Source organism: Mastigoproctus giganteus, chromosome 12, assembly GCF_048544385.1.
Source record: "Mastigoproctus giganteus isolate SK-2022 chromosome 12, ASM4854438v1, whole genome shotgun sequence".
NCBI lineage: Eukaryota > Metazoa > Arthropoda > Arachnida > Uropygi > Thelyphonidae > Mastigoproctus > Mastigoproctus giganteus.
The window spans coordinates 142,311,672-142,330,532 of record NC_143586.1 but is presented as its reverse complement, the minus strand read 5'-3'; the positions used below and the strand labels follow the sequence as shown (position 1 = coordinate 142,330,532).

General features: G+C 36.9%; 1 protein-coding gene across 3 annotated transcripts in view; it reads right to left on the bottom strand.

Moving 5' to 3' along the window:
* The window catches only part of LOC150077474 (12S rRNA N(4)-cytidine methyltransferase METTL15), a 39,208-nt gene extending 25,368 nt beyond the window's left edge, over positions 1-13,840 (bottom strand). Inside the window, exons 1-3 of one of the 3 annotated variants that reach the window (XM_090385663.1) lie at positions 13,794-13,840; positions 8,662-8,869; positions 2,577-2,713 (exon numbers count right to left, since the gene is read on the bottom strand). In XM_090385663.1, the coding sequence (XP_090241789.1) occupies positions 2,577-2,713; positions 8,662-8,859 (335 nt within the window). In that variant the 5' untranslated portion in view covers positions 8,860-8,869; positions 13,794-13,840. The remainder of the gene's footprint in view (positions 1-2,576; positions 2,714-8,661; positions 8,870-13,793) is intronic. The other 2 variants (XM_090385664.1, XM_090385665.1) reach the window with 2 other exon arrangements.
* Positions 13,841-18,861: the final 5,021 nt, after the last annotated feature.

Sequence of the window (18,861 nt, the reverse complement as noted above, 5' to 3'; positions counted from 1 at the left end):
TTGAGATTAATGGTTCACTTGATAGCAGAAGAACTGAGGAAATTGTGAATGGACACTTGAAGGAATTTGGTTTGAACTTGGATGAGGATATTGTTGCCTGCACCACCAATGGAGCAGCAATGATGATTAAGTTTGGCAAGCAAATTACGCCTAATCATCAACAATGTATAGCCCATTGTATACATCTGTCAGTTATAGATGTACTTTATGAAAAAGCAATCAATTATGGTGCCACAGTCTCTGAGTCTCCTAAAGACAATGAAGAAAATGAAAATAATAAAGAAGTTGAAGAAAGACAGCAAGGCATGCTTTATCAAACCGACTTTACCGATGAGCTCATTTATTTCTTCAATCCAATGGCCAATATTGCACAAACTATTAACAAAGTCAGAAAAATTTGCAAGATTTTTCAAAAATCGCCTACCAAAAATGACATATTACAAAATTTTGTTAAAGCAAAATTTAATGGGAAAGAATATAAACTTATATTAGATTGCAAGACTAGATGGGATAGCACATTCTATATGATTGAGAGATTTTTGAAATTGAAAAATTGCATTCCAAATGCTCTATGTGCAGTACTGTCAACTGAAGCTGTGTCTGACGATGACTGGAAAACACTTGAATTGCTACGTGAAACTCTGCGACTAGTTAAATGATTCTGAAGGCTATAACCTCAGAAGATACAGACTTACTTAAAGCAGTCTTCAATAGAATTTCTGCTTGCTAAGCTTGATACAGCAGAAAACCCATTTACTTTTAAAGTTTCACCAAAGCCTTTTGCAGCATTACAATGCAAGACGAAATTGCCAAACTGTGGTTTTGTTGAGCTATCTACGCAACCCCAAAAAAGTTTAGGAAAGAAGATTCAGATTGAAGAACTTTTGATTTTCCAAGTAAGCAAGTTTTGAAAAAGCATGCTGAAGAGATTTATCAGAGATTATTTGCAAAACATTCTGAAGGAGTCTTAACGTTGAATGAACAAACTGAAAATAAACGAACTGTTCTTTTAGAAGAAAACAAAGACTCGTCTAGTTCCGATGTTGGAGATACACTCATGCAAGAGTATGATAGTGTAATAAAGAGATTAACTGAAGAGCCTTCAAAATATCTGAGTGAATTGGAAATCAGCAAAGAATTTAAAATTTTGGAGGCAACTAGCAGTAGAAGTGAAAAGCTGGAGAAAGTTTATAGAGCACTGCTGACCATTAAACCAACAAGTGTCCAATCTGAGAGAGTGTTTTCGATCACTGGTCTCTTTAACACAAAAATAAGGTCAACTCTATCAGGAAAAATGCTTAATATACTGTGTTTTTTAAAGGATCATTTTCAGAAAAAAGCTGAGCAATAAATAGTAAAGTAATTTCCCCAAGCTTTTTTTTTCACATTATTTTTATTTATTATTATTATTATTATAGAGCTTATTATTTTTTTGTTTACTATACAAGAAGGTAGTTTTTATTCAAAGGATTTGAATACAATTTGTAATTTTGTATAATCTCAAGCTGGTTAATTTTTTTGGAACATTTTAATTTTGTAATTTTCTTTACTAGAAGAGGTGATAGATTTTGTTTAAAAGATTTGATTATGATTTTTACAATCTACCCAAGATAAAATAAATACCTGTGTTATAAACTTTTAATTATTTTCCCTAAGTCTGAGAAAATCGGTTTTAAGAGTAAATTTCGGTTAAACTTGGTTTTGAAATTTCTCGGTTTTATGCAAGCCCTAATTAAGAATGATATGTAAGGAAAAACAGAACTATTTAAGTGTTCTCATCCATCTAGAATGCAATTCATCTTAAATATTCTCTCTACTGGTACAATTTATTTCTTGTAGGAAAAAAATTTAATGATCACATGTCTTGTTTGGATCTGTTGGATGAAATATAATGAAAAGAATCTCACAGTCACCACCAGTTACAGCTTCCTGTGCCATTAATTGTCTTTAGTTTCAGAAAATAATGCTATCCAGTTTCATATTTTTCTGTCGGCAGACAAGCTACTGTGAGCAGTTACTGGAAGGACAACAGTGTCCCCAGAAAGTAAGGTTAGAAAAACAATGCAGAGTAGCATTATTTTCTCAAACTGCTTGTTGACCTTGATTCATTATTAAACCGTTGTATTGGGATGATACGGTCCAGTAATAGGAGTAGTGTTTTTACGGACTTCATACATTTATTCATCATTTGACACAAGGTTACTGATTGAGGATACCTGTTGTCTGATGATGAGCCGAATGGCCCAGAAACTAGTAAAAATAGTGCCTTTAAATTTTTAACGAAAACAGATTCACCTTTTTGGTTGTGTCATTCAATTAAAAGGAGAATACAGTAAATTTAACTTGTGATAATACAATCATTTCTAAAATGAGCCCAAGCTCTGTTACTGCCCATTAAAGAGACAATAGTATCTCCAATGAAACCAACATAAAAACCATAATGCAGATTAGCATTATATTCTCAAACTATTTCAATACCAGCTGAAATAATATCCTACTTTCTTTAGTTTCTTAATATTTGTTCAAATATTTAGATTAACAAAAAAAAAAAAAAAAAAGCAGTAACAAGTAATTACGGGTACTCTTTAGCTAAGGATACAGCCGACAAATGAGCTTTGGGATCTCTATCCAAACAATAAACTTTGATGCCTTCAGCAGCATAAAGCAAGTGTTTGGTGTGGCCTCCTGCACCAAATGTCATGTCTATAAAAACCTGAAAGTATACAAAAAAAAAAAAAAACTTCATGTAGTTCTGTACAATACTCTAATTGTATGGAAATTTATTTTATAAGTTAAATTTGCAAAATGAATTAGGTTTTTATAGCCCTCCCCCTACAGATTTCTGAAAATGCCACTGGTTTTTTTTCCATGCTAAAATGTATTGTTTAGTTTCAACTAACCAAGGTTTCTTTCTTTAGTTTCTTGTATGAAGGAAGTGCAAGATAAATAAGTCAAGCCAAACAGATATTTTAATGCTTCCTAATTAATGACACTATCTTCAATGTATCCTATGCAAATCCACTACTTCTCGGCCAACTATGTTGGCTGGAGAAGTAGTGGAACTAAATCAATTATTGATTTAGTTTTCCATCTGTGATTATGGATATTTATATGTCTGAAAAAAGTTTTGGAAAGTTTTAGGTTAATTTTCTGTTTGCTGGATGAAAAACCCAAGTTTCCGGGGGAGGGGGTGGGGACATGCAATGCTTGCCTCAGACCAACTAACTCAGTCACATTATGATAAAGGCCCATAAAAATTTCTCCCATCATCGACAGGTCTCAAACTTAGGTCTTTTCTACCCAGTGTGGGGAGGACAGCAATCCTACCAGTTAACTGTGCTGCCCACAAGGATTAAATCACAGGAACAGGTTCCCAGACCATCAAGAGCTATTTTGAACATTTGCTAGCAATAGGTAAGATACTATACACTAAACAAACCACCAGCTTCCCAGAGCAACTTGATCCCCAGAAGTGGATTGACTTCATAACCAGATTTGAAGACATCGCAAGATCCAGCAGTAGCCTCAACCACCTATTCAATCATGACAAACAGAACTCTCTGACAACTATCACCATATCAAAGAACCAAATCTTGACAGCCTTGAATTCAACCCCATTCTCTAAAGCTATGGGTGCTGATGGAATACCGCAGTTCACGTTGAGATGCCTGGGACCATATATCATCCAGCCCCTTGTTAGCATCTTCAATGCAGTGCTGACTAGCTGCATCTTCCCCCATCAATGGAATGTATATCTGGTAAGGCCACACCCAAAAATAAGAATGCCATCATTGGAAAGACACTTCAGACCCATCTCCCCTGAAACTACTAGAAAGAGCCCTCCTTCCAACTCTAATAACTCTCATACTTCCAGATGCCCCACCACAAATTCATTCTTCATTACCAATCTCCTTGCCACCACCCACAGCATCCTTAGAGAATTTGAGAAAAAAGAACTCCTCCTAACATACTTTGACATCAAAGCATCTTTTGATGCCATTCATGTACCTGCCCTCCTACAACTGCTTGACGACCACTACTCTATAGGCAGGGATGCACTGTACTTCCTCTCATCACTCCTTCTCAACCGTACTATTGTACTCCATCGTTAAAAAAAAAACCTAATCTATCTACAGGTGCACCCCTCTTTACTGCCATTATCTCCCCTTTCATAAGCCAGACAGCAGATGTATTGTATTATGCAGATGATTTAAAATATTGACCACCATCCAAGCAAACACAGATCCCTCTAGGATCACAGAGGAAATTAACAGTGTCCTCCTCACACTAGTGGGCTACCCAGCAAAGTCTAAGTGCATGCTCTACTCCCTGAAAAAAGAAACAACAATCACCTCGCCCAACATCAGTGGAGTTTCCATCCCAACTGTTCCATATCATCTAGATTTGGGGATTGTCTTTGACACAAAATTCAGATTCAACAAGCACATTGACAAACTCATCAGTCATGGGGCGCACCTGAAATGGAGAGCGAAGCATTAAGTCTCGGACAGGGTTACAGCAACAAAATATGTCAGGAACATTATATACTCCCCACTACTTTATGCAGCTGAAATCTGGGCAGCGGAATATTGGCTCCTCAAATGGGTAACCTACAAGTGCAGGTTACAACCCATGTTCATACAACTGAAATGGCCCAGGCTGCAATAGTTATTTTAAATAATGATTTGGTGATTACCAACATTACAGGTCTGTGTACGGACACTGTGACCTGTTTAATGATCTCCACACCTTTCATAAGTTTTTATATTGCGTCTGTTTACTGTCCGCCAACTGAGAACATACAATTGAGTCTCTATCGGATTCATGTACTTTTGAACTGTTCATTATACTCTCAACCTACAGTGAATTTAACGTCTGGACTTCACAAAAAGACAAATGATTAATGTGGAAATGGAAGATTTACGTGAATCGGTATTGTGTTGATTTTTTTGTCAATTGCTATTGACAACATATCAGCAGGTTTGGAAGTTCTGGCGGAAAGACTAGCTAGTGCTGTTAATTGAATGTGGAGGTGGTCTTTCTCTGAAGAGTATTTCTGTAGTTAAACATAGTCTATTGTATGTAAACTAATTATATATTGTTTTCCAGATTCTCAGGAATTCGGAGACTTAGTCCATTTAAAACAACTGTTGTATATATCTGTTTATATAATAATTACTATTTCTTGGTGGACTGAGGATAATTTGTGGAATTTTCTCCACTAGTGATTCACTTTTCATTTTATTTAATTATTCACTCGCTCCAAGTTCAGGAAGCGAGATAGGCACCCACCTGTATTGCACTACCTCCGGTGGGTGTGGGACTTGTGCATTCGGCACAAACAGACAATGTAAACCCAGGCCTAGAGAAAGGCACCAGGTAGCAGTTGTCTTGTAGCGGCGTTGCTATAATACAGCACACATGTTTTTAAGCCAACTTCATAGAGGTTCTACGGCTGTACAGATGAATTAGGTGGAGATGGGCTTTTGCCTAGGAGCCACCCTTGATTCTGGGATACACCAATGCTATGCACCAGGAGGTCATATATAATATAGTACTTTATATACATATAATGAGAATGTTAATGTGTATATATTTTGTAACTTTTGTATATAAATGTAATAATGTGTGTGTACAAATAAATGGAATGGAAAAATGGAAATGCCCTCTCTCATTGATGAAAAAAAGACTGATAATCACAGTAAAGATGTTGACCGGTCTGATCACATCTCCTGCATTCTGGGATCTCTGTGGCTGGAGGATTCCACCTGCCCAGCTCAGAGCCAACCCAACTATTTGCCCTCTTCATTCATGCCTCCACCTATCAGATCCTTTCCTACCACAACAGATGCTTGGAGGAATCCAGGACATCGACGCCGACCTTAACAAATTTGCCGTCAACTCACAATATAGACCTGGGATGCTCGGCCCAACACCCTCCATGGACCACAAACTGTCAGCTGCATCTGACAATCGCCAAACCCCTTACCTAATACAGGGAATGGCGACCACAGCGGATGTACCGCCACCATCTCTTGACAAAGCATTGCAACCGTCTAGACAGAAGTGAAACTGCCCCAGTTGGAGACCCTGTGAATTAGTTAGTGAGCATAATGGAGAAATGAGCCTGACAGTGCTCTCTCCCATGAACTGTGAGGACAACAGTCATTACTGTAAATTGTATTTGTCATTTCGTTTTATCCCTATATCATTTAATGTCATCTTGTTTTTGTTCTTGAATGTATCAAAAACACCTATCTGTAAACCCCTGGCCTATTGGCCATGAAGGGAAAGTTGCAATACTTAATCTTGTAACCAGTCACAATCAAATGTTTCAATAGAGATTCTCTCTCACAAAGGAGAGGCTTCAAAGTATTCAATCAATAGAAAATGATTGAAAGGACCAAGAATAAACTTAATCCTAAAAGAAGGTTGGATAAAATATTACAGATTATTATGGAATGAAAAACACCACACAGATATATTTACAGGAAAATGAAGCTAGTAATAAACTGGGAAATATAGACAAAATGACCTTAGAAGTGTTAAAAAAAAAAAAAGATATAGATAATATATGTGTTGAACTATTTAAATGCGGTGACCATTGCTAAAAGAAATAAAAATATATATTAATCTTATTTAGCAATATTCTCAAATCTCAGCAGATCACAAAGGAATGAGAAACTGTAATAGTAATAAGCATCTATAAAAAAGGAACCAAAAATTAATATGAAACTACAGACAACAGCTTCCAAACCTATGCAAACATTTTAAAGAATAAATTAATTACGTTTACAGAAAATTACTTAGAGAGAAAAAAAAAAAAAAAATGTGGAATCAGAAAAAGCAAGAAGCTGCAAAGATGCTATTTTTACAATTCAGCAAATTATGGAAAAAACAGAAAAGAATTCAACCTACCCACTTTCCTTCTATTTATTGACTATAAAAAAAACATGACAACCTTCATTATAAAATACTTTGGAAAATTCTGCAAGAATATAATATACCACCACAACTAATAAAAAAACCAATAAAAATCTTATAGTCATTAAGTAAAAGCAGTCATTAAGCTCACAGAAAATTTTCAAATCTATTACAACAAATCAAACGTGTAAGATAGGGCTGTGGCTTCTCACCTATGGTGATTAACATTTGTATAAATAGAATCCAATTAAAAGGATTTAAAATTAAATACTATTCTTTATGCAGATGACCAAGTTTTAATTGCTACATCAGAAGATAAAATTCAAGCTGCAGCAAATTACTTGAACAAAATAAATATAAAATGAAAATATCTAAGACAAAGACACAAAAGCAATAGAGATTTGTGGAATAATATTTAACGAGTTAAGACAGAACTTGGTGGAAAAATAACAGAGCAAATTTTGAAATTAAGTACCTTTGAAACATCATATTATGCGATAACATCAATTTAGAATCCAAAATACAAACTTACAATAGGATGAATGGGATAATCAGAAAACTAATGAGTACAGAAATGCAGCTTGTTATTTGATTTTTAGGAGCATTAGCAACTAAGGCCATATTGCTCCGGGATATGCGGTGGTCATTTCGTGACCTTTCCGCATCCTTCATATTTGGTGGTGACGGGCTCGAACCCCGCAGAAATGCAGCAAAGTCTACATAACATTGCTTCAAAAGCAGCTCTTAAAATTATAATAATCTGGAGACTAGGCACCTGCAAGACAATCTAATTAAGGTGTATAAGGCCTTGGATTGAGCAAGCTCAATGCGAATGGGATTCTTCCTCTTGCTCAAATTACACACCTGAGGGAACATAAATTCAAATCGAGGAAAGACAACTGTAGAATAGATGTGCAGGAATTTGCCTTTAGCCAGCTGATAGTTGGAACAAACTTCCATCTGTTGTAGTGAAGGTCAGCAACTTAAAAAGTTCAAGGCAGAACTAGACAAACATTTGGAGTGAATGGATGGATGAAATGGGAAGGTTTTCTTTTTGGCTGATGCTATTTAAGCTTGCTTTTTTGCATCATATGCCTCTACTAATGCTAGTGGGCTTAACCACTTGCAGAGAATGCATAAACATAACTTCCACAACAAGCAGTGAATTATAAATCCTACAGGAAGAAGACACTGCAGATGACAAAGAAAGTGAAGAGACCATCCAAAATCTTGAGAGGCATAAACAAACTTTCTGAAAGTAGTACTAAACTGTTAAGAAGAGACAATGCAAGGTTACATCGACTGCATGATTTTGGTATTTATGGGTGTTTGAAGACTTCTGGTTTTGTTCTTTTGCAGAACTGCTATTTTATAGTTGCACCTCATAGAAAATATAAAGCACGCGAGTACTGCTAAAAATTAACTAAATATGCAGGATAACAATTAATACTGAATACATATTTTATACAAGTGACAGATGACATATAAAACTAAGAGTAAAAACTTTACAAGGCATGTGAACTAGATTCAATAACTACAAAACAATACTGAGAAAGGGATAAAAATTTCATTTGAAGAATAGCTAGATGTGGAAAATGAAAAAAAAAAAGAAACATATTGATATTACAAAAAGTTGATAGAGCACAAGTTTAACACAGGACTGACTACGGATGGATAGATTAGTGACTGAAGACTATGAAAGTAAAAATGACATTGATTAGAAACTTTTAGTCTAACCTGTTTACTCTTGGGAGCCAACATCTCAATAACTTCTTTTACCATTACAGGATGATGAAGACACGTCTTATGATCTACAGAAACAGCAGCGGTGGTCGCATCTGCATTTTGTGTGATTTGTCTCTTCAAAACAGTACAAATGTTACAATACCTTGGATGACCCAAAATCTCGTAAACTGTCTTCTTTAAAGCTGCCATATTGGTAAAGCTGTAACATGGTAAATCAAATTTTGTGAGTAAATCTAAAGAAATTATAGAAGGTAATGCTATTATAATTATTTATGATATATACATGGAAAAGTACTAAAGCAAAATGCATTGGGCAAGTGTTGCTTGATAAGAAATATGTATGTTTATCATTCTGCAAAAATATACATCTTGTTTGATAAATATACTTTGTACTAGTATTAATAGTGGAAAATGATGCAAGAAAGCAAGCTTATACATCAGGCAAAAAAAAAAAAAAAAACCAACACTTGCCAACCTGTTCATCCCTTCTAACAGTTTCCCTCATTCTTCCCTAAATTTATTCAAACTACACACCTCTACAAGACCACATGGGAGTTTGTTCTAACAATTAACCACCTGCCACCTGAAGACAAATTTCTGCACAACTACCCAGCAATCAAACTACCTTTCCTCCGTTTCAATTTATGCCCCCTCCCATGCATATAGTCTCAGCAAATGGAAGGATTCCATCAGCACTGACCTTTTTCAATCCAATCAAAGCCTTAACCACCTCAATCAGATCTCCTTGCGGGTGACTAGTCTTTACATGCTGCAGTTTTAAAAAAATGAAGCCTGTCTTGGTAAGACCACCCTTTTGTTCCCTTCACCAATCTAATTGCTCTTCTCTGCACCCATTCCCACATATCCATGTCCTCCCTAAAATCACGCCTCAAGACCAGCATGCAGTACTAAAGATGTGGCCTGACCATTACCTTATACAATGGGATAATCACCTTATCCCTGCTGGCAAAATTCCTGTATTTCATTGACAAAGCCCCATGAGCTGTCTTGGCAGCACTACTCAGAGAACTTCATATCTAACTGCCCAATTACACAAAGATCTTTTTTGTTCTCCACTTTGCTTAGTGTGGTACCACACAGTTTGTACGTTATTCTGAGATTTCTACTCCCCATGTCAAGTGTCTAACCTTGCATTTGTCAATATTAAAATTCAGTTGCCGCTTCTCAGCCACATCTACATCTTGTTGCAGTTTAACCATTTCTTCTACACACAACACCCTATGAGGCGCACACACACACGCACAAAACGGCCCTATCATTAATATCCAGACACCTGAATATCAACGAATAGCCTCTGTTTACAAGAAAATTAAGTGTGCTGAAATCTTAAGCCTTTACAACAGCCTATATTCTCCATGGAACACTCTTCACCAGTTTTTGTAAATGTTTTCTACCATTTGGTGTTCAAAGCACAACCAGTTCAGCTGTTTTTTGAGCACTCTCTCCTCTCACACACCCAATTCAACTGAGAAGCTCTTTATAAGATTGAGATCAGGGCTCTGGGCTGGCCAGACCAACTTTTTAAATGCTCATGTGCTCAAATCAGTCCATCACAATTTAAGTAGTATAATATGAAGCATTATCCTGGACTTTCCCTGAATTGTTGTTAATGTGAGCAAAGCATTATCGTCTGAGACATCTAGGTAGATGTCCATTTGTGGTTTTGTCCAAAACAACTGTTTTTAATCAAAAGCATGAAAAACAGCCCCAGGCCACCTTGCTGCCTCCACCAAACTTCATTGTTGAGATGATACAATCCAGCAGGTAGCTTTCTCCAGGCATCTGCCACAACCAGACAAGACTCTCAGACCACATACCTTGACTTGTAACTTCATAGCATAGCTTTCCATTGATCTACAGTCTCCGAGAATAGCGGGCCTTATAATAAGGTGGTGACACTTGCCAATTAGCTGGGATGATTGGTGTCTTGTGAACGGCTGCACAACTTTGGTAACCCACATGCAACATCCTGCTCACTGTACTGGTGCTGACGCGTGTCCCAATCATCTCAGTGACGGCCTGTATTTTCAGTGACAACACTGATGTGCATTCTGAGCAGATAAATCTTTGCAGGTTTCCGAGTTGTTCCATGATGGTTTCAGCACCAGTATACTTCCATTTGCAGCTCATTACCAATCAACCTAGGGATCATCAGTACCAGTGAAATACCATATACAGACCAAATGCTTATGTGATACCCTATTATCAGTGGAAGTCTGTTAACTCCATTAATCACAGCAACTTGCAATCATAATTGTACTATTGTCCCCTCAAAGGCCTATGAGCATATTTATAGTTGCCTGTCCATGGTGCTTAGGTAAGGTGTTTTTTTTTTGTTCGTTTTTTTTTAGGAGCATTAGCAACTAAGGCCATATTGCTCCGGCGATATGCGGTGGTCATTCCATGAACTTTCCGCATCCTCCGTATTTGGTGGTGACGGGCTCGAACCCCAGTCTAATCAAGAAGCATGTGCTATGCACTGCTGCTCCTGCCCACCTGGCTACGGAGGTGCCGCTTAGATAAGACATGACCAATTACCAACAGAAAGGTGTCTGGATATTAATTGCATGGCAGTGTACATATATATCAGCATTAGTAGCGGCATTTGATGCAAGAAAGCAAGCTTATGCAGCATCAGCCAAAAAAAAAAAAAAAAAACCCACTTCCACTTCACCCCTCTGTTCGTTCGAAATACCTGTCCAGCTGAGCATTAAACTTATTTAGGCTATCAACTTTCACGACAAGGGATGGAAGTCTGTTCCACCAACCAACTACCCGCTGGCTAAAGGCAAATTTCCGCACGTCTATCCTACATCTGTCTTTCCTCAATTTGAATTTATGCCCTCTAAGGTGATTATTCTGAGCAAGAGGAAGAGTCCCATCAGCATTGAGCATGCTCAAACCATTCAAGGCTTTATACACCTCTATCAGATTTGGTTTGGTTTTGGTTTTATTGGCGCATTAGCTACTAGGGCTATAATGCGCCAACCTCTATCAGATCACCTCGCTGGTGCCTAGTCTCCAGACACTGTAATTTGCAAAATTTAAGCCTTTCTTTGTAAGAGCACCCCTTTGTTCCATTCACTAATCTTGTTGCCCTTCTCTGTACTCGTTCCAGCAGCTCTACATCCTTCTTGAAATGAGGCCTCCAGACCTGTATACAGTACTCTAGGTGTGGCCTGACCATTGCCTTATACAAGGGAATAATCACCTCCTTATCCCTGCTAGAAAAATTCCTATATATCATTGACAATACACCATGAGCTACTCTTGCAGCCCGTCTGCACTGCTCAGAGAACTTCATATCTACCTGCACAACCACCCCCAGGTCCGTTTCATTCTCTACCACTGTCAGTATAGTACCACAGAGTTGATACGTTGCTCTGGGGTTGCTGTTTCCCATATGTAGTACTTTACATTTGTCAATGTTAAACTTCATTTGCCACCTCTCAGCCCATCTGCTCAACCTTTCCAGATCCTGTTGCAGCAGCATAGCGTCAGTAGCGTCCTTAACAACCCTGCCAAACTTTGTATTGTCTGCAAATTTGGACATTAAGCTTGATATACCATCATCAATATTATTTATAAATACAGAAAACAACAATGGACCCAACACTGAACTCTGAGGGACTCCACTAATAACATTAGTCCACGATGAGCAGTGTCCATTAATTACCACTCTCTGTCTTCTGCCACTCATCCCTTTATCCATAGCAACAATTTGCCACCAATGCCACACTGCTCCAATTTGTGCAGCAGTCTTCCATGTGCAACAGTATCAAAAGCCTTTCTAAGATCCAAATATATAATATCAAAGTTATTCCCTGCATCCAATTCTTTTGTGACTACATCATAGTATCCAATCAAATTGACCTTCCCTTAACAAAATGCTAAAAAACCATGCTGTCTGAGCTATAACTGAATTCTTGTCCAGATGATCCTGCAGTGCTTCTTAAACCAGTGCTTCCATTAATTTTCCTGGAACAGAAGTTAAACTCACAGGTCTATAATTACTTGTGTCAGCTTTTGATCCTCCTTTGTGAATTGGGGTTACATTTGCACATCTCCAGTCTGTGAGTACCTCCCCTGAGTGCAAGGAAGCTCTCATAATTATGGCTAACGGATTGCTTACTTCCTTTGCTGCCTCCTTTAATATAACTGGATAGATCCCATCCACCCCAGGTGCCTTTCTTGTATTTATCTTCAACAATTTCTCCTCCACTTTACTCTCAATTATTACAAGATCATCTAGCTCACTGCCAGTGTTTACTTCATCTATGGCATTCCACTTCCTGAATAACTCCTCATGTGTGAATGTAGATGCAAAATATTCATTTAGTTTGTTAGCTACCTGAGCAGGATCATCAACAGTTGACCCATCAATATCAAGTGGACCAATCTGATTCATCCCCTTCCTTTTAGAGTTTACATAAGTAATGAACTCCTTGCTGTTTTTCTTTGCATCCCTTGCCAAAGATTTATTGTAATCTGCCTTCGCCTGCCTAACCTCCTTTGTAACTTGGTTACAGATCAACTTATATCTATCATAGGCTTCTGTGTCACATGTTAATTTATATGTATCCCATGCATTTTTCTTCTCTGTCATATGTCTCATTAGTGCCTCTGACATCCATTTAGGCCTGAACCTTGAACAATATTTCTTAGTTGGTATGTAAAGCCTAGTAGCTTCCAAGATAAGTTCTTTGAATGCTTCCCATTTTGAGTTTGCTGTTGGTAACATCATCAGTTGGTCCCACTGTATAGAATTTATCAGACCATCGTAGTCGCCTTTACGAAAACAAGCCTTCTTGGTAATTCCCTTCTACTTCTCTCTCTCTCTCAGGGTAACTCGGAATTTTTTTTTTTTTTTTTTTGTGGTTGGTGCCTCAGGTTTCCTTGCACTATATAGCCAGTAATAATAATAAATCTAAAATATTCGGATAGACCCGTGGTCTCTCAGACCAGAATTAGTGGTACTCCTTAATTACGTGACTGTCGTGAAAAGTTATGTCATACATCGTAAGGCATGCAGTTAAGCTAAATTTGAATTGTTACAGAAAATATAATTATCTATATTGTTTACCAAAAGGCACATGGCTTACCTAGTCAAACTGGCTCACCATATAATTAGAGTGTGCATAACTAAACCGCAAACTCCCGAACAGCAAAATATTTTGTGCGTGAACTTACAAGAAGCGCCACCATGAGTGTGCAATAGATATAAAAAGAGATTCTGTAATTAATTGCTTTAAAACAGAGAAAAAAAAATCTATATGAGCTTAATATTGTGTATTTATCTAAGTAGCAAAATAAAGTAATATTTCATTTCAGAGTAAACATGTTTATCGAAATATATAACATAACGAAACAACAAGCTACCTCTTGTGAATATTTCGATTAGCTACAATTATGAATGGTAATAGTAATCGCCAACTAGTGCAAGAAAACCACAGACTTTTGCTGACCTGGCTGAAAAAAAAAGTACAGGCGAAAATACATTACATATTATTTGCTTCCCTGAAAACATAGGTAACTGACCAACTCACCTTTAAATTTATTCAGACTGACAGCATCAACATCTGTGAAGGCAATCTGTTCACAGCAGGTTGGCTAAAAGAAAACTTCCTACAATCTACTCTAAACCTCTTCTCCTGTAACCTCATTTATACCCCGAGTTCTGGAATTCTCTATAAGACTGAAAATTCCCCCTTTCTTCATTTTACTAAACTCCCCTCACAGTCTTATAAACCTCAATCAGGTCATCTCTTAGGTGCCAGGTTGCAAGTTCTGTAGCCCACATATACGGAGGCCTTCCTCATATGGTCTCCTTTTTGTCGATCTCACCATGCGAGTTGCCTGTCTTTGGACCTTTTCAAGAAGCTCAATTTCTTTTTTCAGATGAGGTCCCTATACTTGAAACACACTATTCCAAGTGTGGTCTTACAACTCCTTTATACTTTAGAATATGATCTCCATATCTATACAGTTTAATGTTCGATAAATCATCGATACCATGGACTTTCCTAGCTGCCTGTTTACACTGCGCATAAAACTTCATAATCTGGCCGTATAATAACTCCCAGATACCTTTCTTCTACTACTGTTTTTAATTCAACCCCACCAAGTGTATAGTTTATTTCGAGGTTACTGTTCCCCAAGTGTAAGATGTTGCATTAAAACATAGCTGCCACTTTTCTCATCATTCTTTCAACCAGGTCAAGTCATTCTGAAGAAGCGCTGCTTAGTACTGATCATTAACTGTACCGCTGATTATGACATTGAGTCTTACTTGCCTTTATGCTCGAAAGTTGGTTCTAATAAACAATCATCTAATTTCTAAATCACTAATTTGTGATCTATTAATTGGGTAGATTGCAGAGTGAGGGCGAATACACTTGAATTATGGAATACCTTTAAAATAAAAGCACAGAAGCCATGAACGCATACATACCATTAGAACAATATTGCTGAAATGGGTGAATGCGGACTGGCCGGTCAAAACAGAGCAGAAAATGATAGCATGGGACAGTTACATCACTAATTTCATATTACTCACACTCTCAAGCATGAAATGTCTCTTCAGTGAAGACATGCAAATTATCTGTTAAATTCATCCGCAATATCAGCTGGCTTGTCTAAGACTTTCCCACACCCAGTGCTCAAGGCTCCGAGCTGATTCACTTTTTTCTTCTTCCCTGTATTCACATACATGAAAAATGTCTTGTCACCATTATTTGCTCTCTCATACGAAGCCTTTGCCTCTCTAACCTTATCTGCGGTACTATTACAAATCAGCTTTATGACCTGTACAGGAGCATATAATTTAACATGTTGCCTGTAAATAAACAGACACAATTTGGCCTCAGTAGCCCTAAACCAACAAAAACAAATCAACTTGTAGCTGTTGTAGGCTTTATTACATTTCACCGCTCTAACTATCGCATGCTATCATTTCTGCTCTATTTGACCGGCCAGCTCTGCATTCATCCATTTCGGCAACATTTTCCTAATGGTATGTATGCTTCATGGTTTCTGTGCTTTTTACTTTAAAAGGTATTCCATAATTCAAGTGTATTCGCCCTCTGCAATCTACCCAATTAATAGATCCCAAATAGCACTTTAAACTGTCCAACTCCCCTCTTCTGAAATTAAAACCTGTGCCTTTACATTTAACTACAGCATCATCTTTTTTTATATGCTAACTGACGACTTCGTGGTCACTACTTGACAATGGTTCTTGTATTTTAAACCCTGTGATGTCATCTAATTCTTGAGTAATGATGAGGTCAAAAATATTCTCACCCTAGTATTATCCCTGACATGCCGGTACAAATAGTAATCATCTAGTGTATTTAAAAAAAAAATTTCCCCATGGTGAGTTTCCCTTCCATTTATTCCAAATCAGTCTGGGGCAGATTGAAGTCACTCATGATAAAACATTCGCGTTTCTTTGCCCAATCCATCTGAATGTGAAGACTCATCATACTCTTCACAATCTTCTGGTCTGTAGATTACTCCCACTCTCATTATACCTTTGCTTCTAACTAACATCACACAGATTCTATGCTGGCAGAAGTAACTTCAGACTCAGCAAAAGCTCTTTTTGCACTCAGGCTGCTTTTGGCAAGCATTAAAAATAAATGTTCCAAGTTGCTATAGCGAATGAAAGCTTAGCTTTACACTAGTATAATAACATCTCATCCCAATGCTTGTTTCAGCAGAAAGGTACATGTCTTAGATTATTTTGGCGAGAAAATCGGTCAAGATAATTTTTTAAGAGGCTTAACTAAACGATAACCGAAAAAATGTTCTTGGAAAAATGAAAATACTGTAGCTAAGATTAATCTTTTTACTAAAAATCTTAGTATTAGCCATTTATTTCAGATAAGAGAGAAATCAAACATACATTGCTTGATTAGGTGTCATCTATCGTATTGGAATTCCGACATAGAACAGTCGGAAACCTGCGGAAAAAGGGGTAACTAAACATTAGAGCACATGAATGAAATTCAATTAATGTGTGTTAGGATAACTAATGGAGTACACAAGATACAAAAATCATCCTGCAGGGCGACTACACCAAATGTTGATATCATCCTGTTGCCCCTCAACTTATTTTAAAATTGATGTATTTATTTTCAATTTCCTTTCCTTTGTATGTTTTTTGTTTTATTCAACAAATTCATTTTTTGGTTGGAATGTAATCTAAGAAATATCTTTTGTGCAAAAAAATTAAGAATTCCTTTCATACCTCTCCCCCCACCGTCTCTGCATTAGACATTTTAAAAAGTCGACAACTATTAAACAGAAAAGCAGATCGCATTAAACCTGTAAAGTTCGTCATAATGAGAGATAATCGTGAACAAACTGGAGACAAAGTCAGCTAAATAAAATGATGAAAGAATACCGGAAGTCACATATATGATTAGTCAAATTAACCGCTATGAATTCCTGGCCAGCATGATGAAAATGCTTTTATGCTATTAATGTTCACTTTAGTTAAGTCTAAAATTGCAGATTATCTTTGCAAATGAAAATAATCTGACGGATTCAGAATGCAAACTATTTTGAAAACAAGAAAATTGCTTTTAACAACTTTTGAACAGCTCCGTTAGTTGAGCTGGTCCACCAGAAGTACATAACATGAGCCAAAACAAAGAACATGAAAGGGGAGTTAGGGTATATTGTTTGAGAGTAAGAAGCAAATGGTGTTCATACTAAATACTTTTGTCTTCAATTCCTCGGAGAAAAGCTCTTTTAGTGAAGCAAAACTTAAGAAATGAAGTTATATTTATCGTCTTCATTTACAAACAGTTTAAAAGTAGAGAGTGAATTATCGGAATCAAAGTGGATGAGGTCATAAATTTCTCATGCATAATTGGAAATTACTTGATAACCGGACAGTCTAAATGGGGAGAGGATGATAGAAGAGATAAGATTAGAATCCAGTAATCTCTAATTAATTAACCAGTTTAACCCAAAAAGAAGTGTAAGTAGCTAAAGGGCGATTAATATTACCGAAAGAAGGCAGCAGAAATTATTATAAAATTTACATTCATACAACCAGCTCTACATTTAAAAAAAGGTTCAAATTTCATTTGCTTTAGGGGAACTAAATTAGCAATAAAAACAAGCTTACCCCACTGCCTACTTGTACGAGGTCTAATTCGCACTTGTCACATAATAATTTGAGGTATGGACAAAATGACAATCTTTGATGGTCACTCACACAATTTTCAAAAGTCCATCGCTCCATATGAAGCATACATGGTGGGAGATCTGTTGGAATTATAATATTATTTCGCACATTCCTGTTAAGTTTACTTGAAAAATGGCGCCGTCTGACTTCACCTGTTGCTACTTCCAATCTGACGAACTTTGGATTTTCAGTAAATTGCTGCAGATACAACATTGAGAAGCCTAAATACATCAGAGACAAAATAATGTCACTTTGCAACCAAGCCTGACATTCTTCTTCGAAAAGTTATAAGCATTATGTGATATCGCCTTAGACATTTATGTTTAAGAAATCACTTTAATGAAAGTTTGAAAAAATTCCTGCAACTGTTACAGACATTTACAAAGACGACAAGAGAAAATTATTAATTTTTGAATTCAGTGAACTCCATTAGTATTGGAGTGAACGTTCTAAAATAGTTTACGCAATTTTTTAATTACTACTTGAAATGAAGAATATCATCCAGGAGGGGAAGAGGTCTTTATTTTCCAGCGAATCTTCATTTTCGGGATTTGTAAAGGCAGAAGGGAACAGAAAGCATTTCACACAAGCATGACCTCTTACAGAAGCATTGCATTGTGATATCACCTTAGACATTTATGTTTGAAAATTACATTGAAAGTTTGAAAAAAATTCTGGTAAATTTAGTTTTCGTCAAACATTTAAAAATCGCTTACCAGTTTGAAGACGCAAAACAGTCCCAACCACTTTAAAACAGCACGATCACTACTAATCAAAACTTTGCAGAAATGAACTGAAGAAAGAAGCTGTATTAGACGCAAAACAGTCCCAACCACTTTAAAACACAGCACGATCACTACTAATCAAAACTTTGCCGAAATGAACTGAAGAAAGAAGCTGTATTAGCGACCATCCATTAGACACAAAGTAACAGACTGACACAAACTTTTGCGCCCCCTGTCGATTAGACA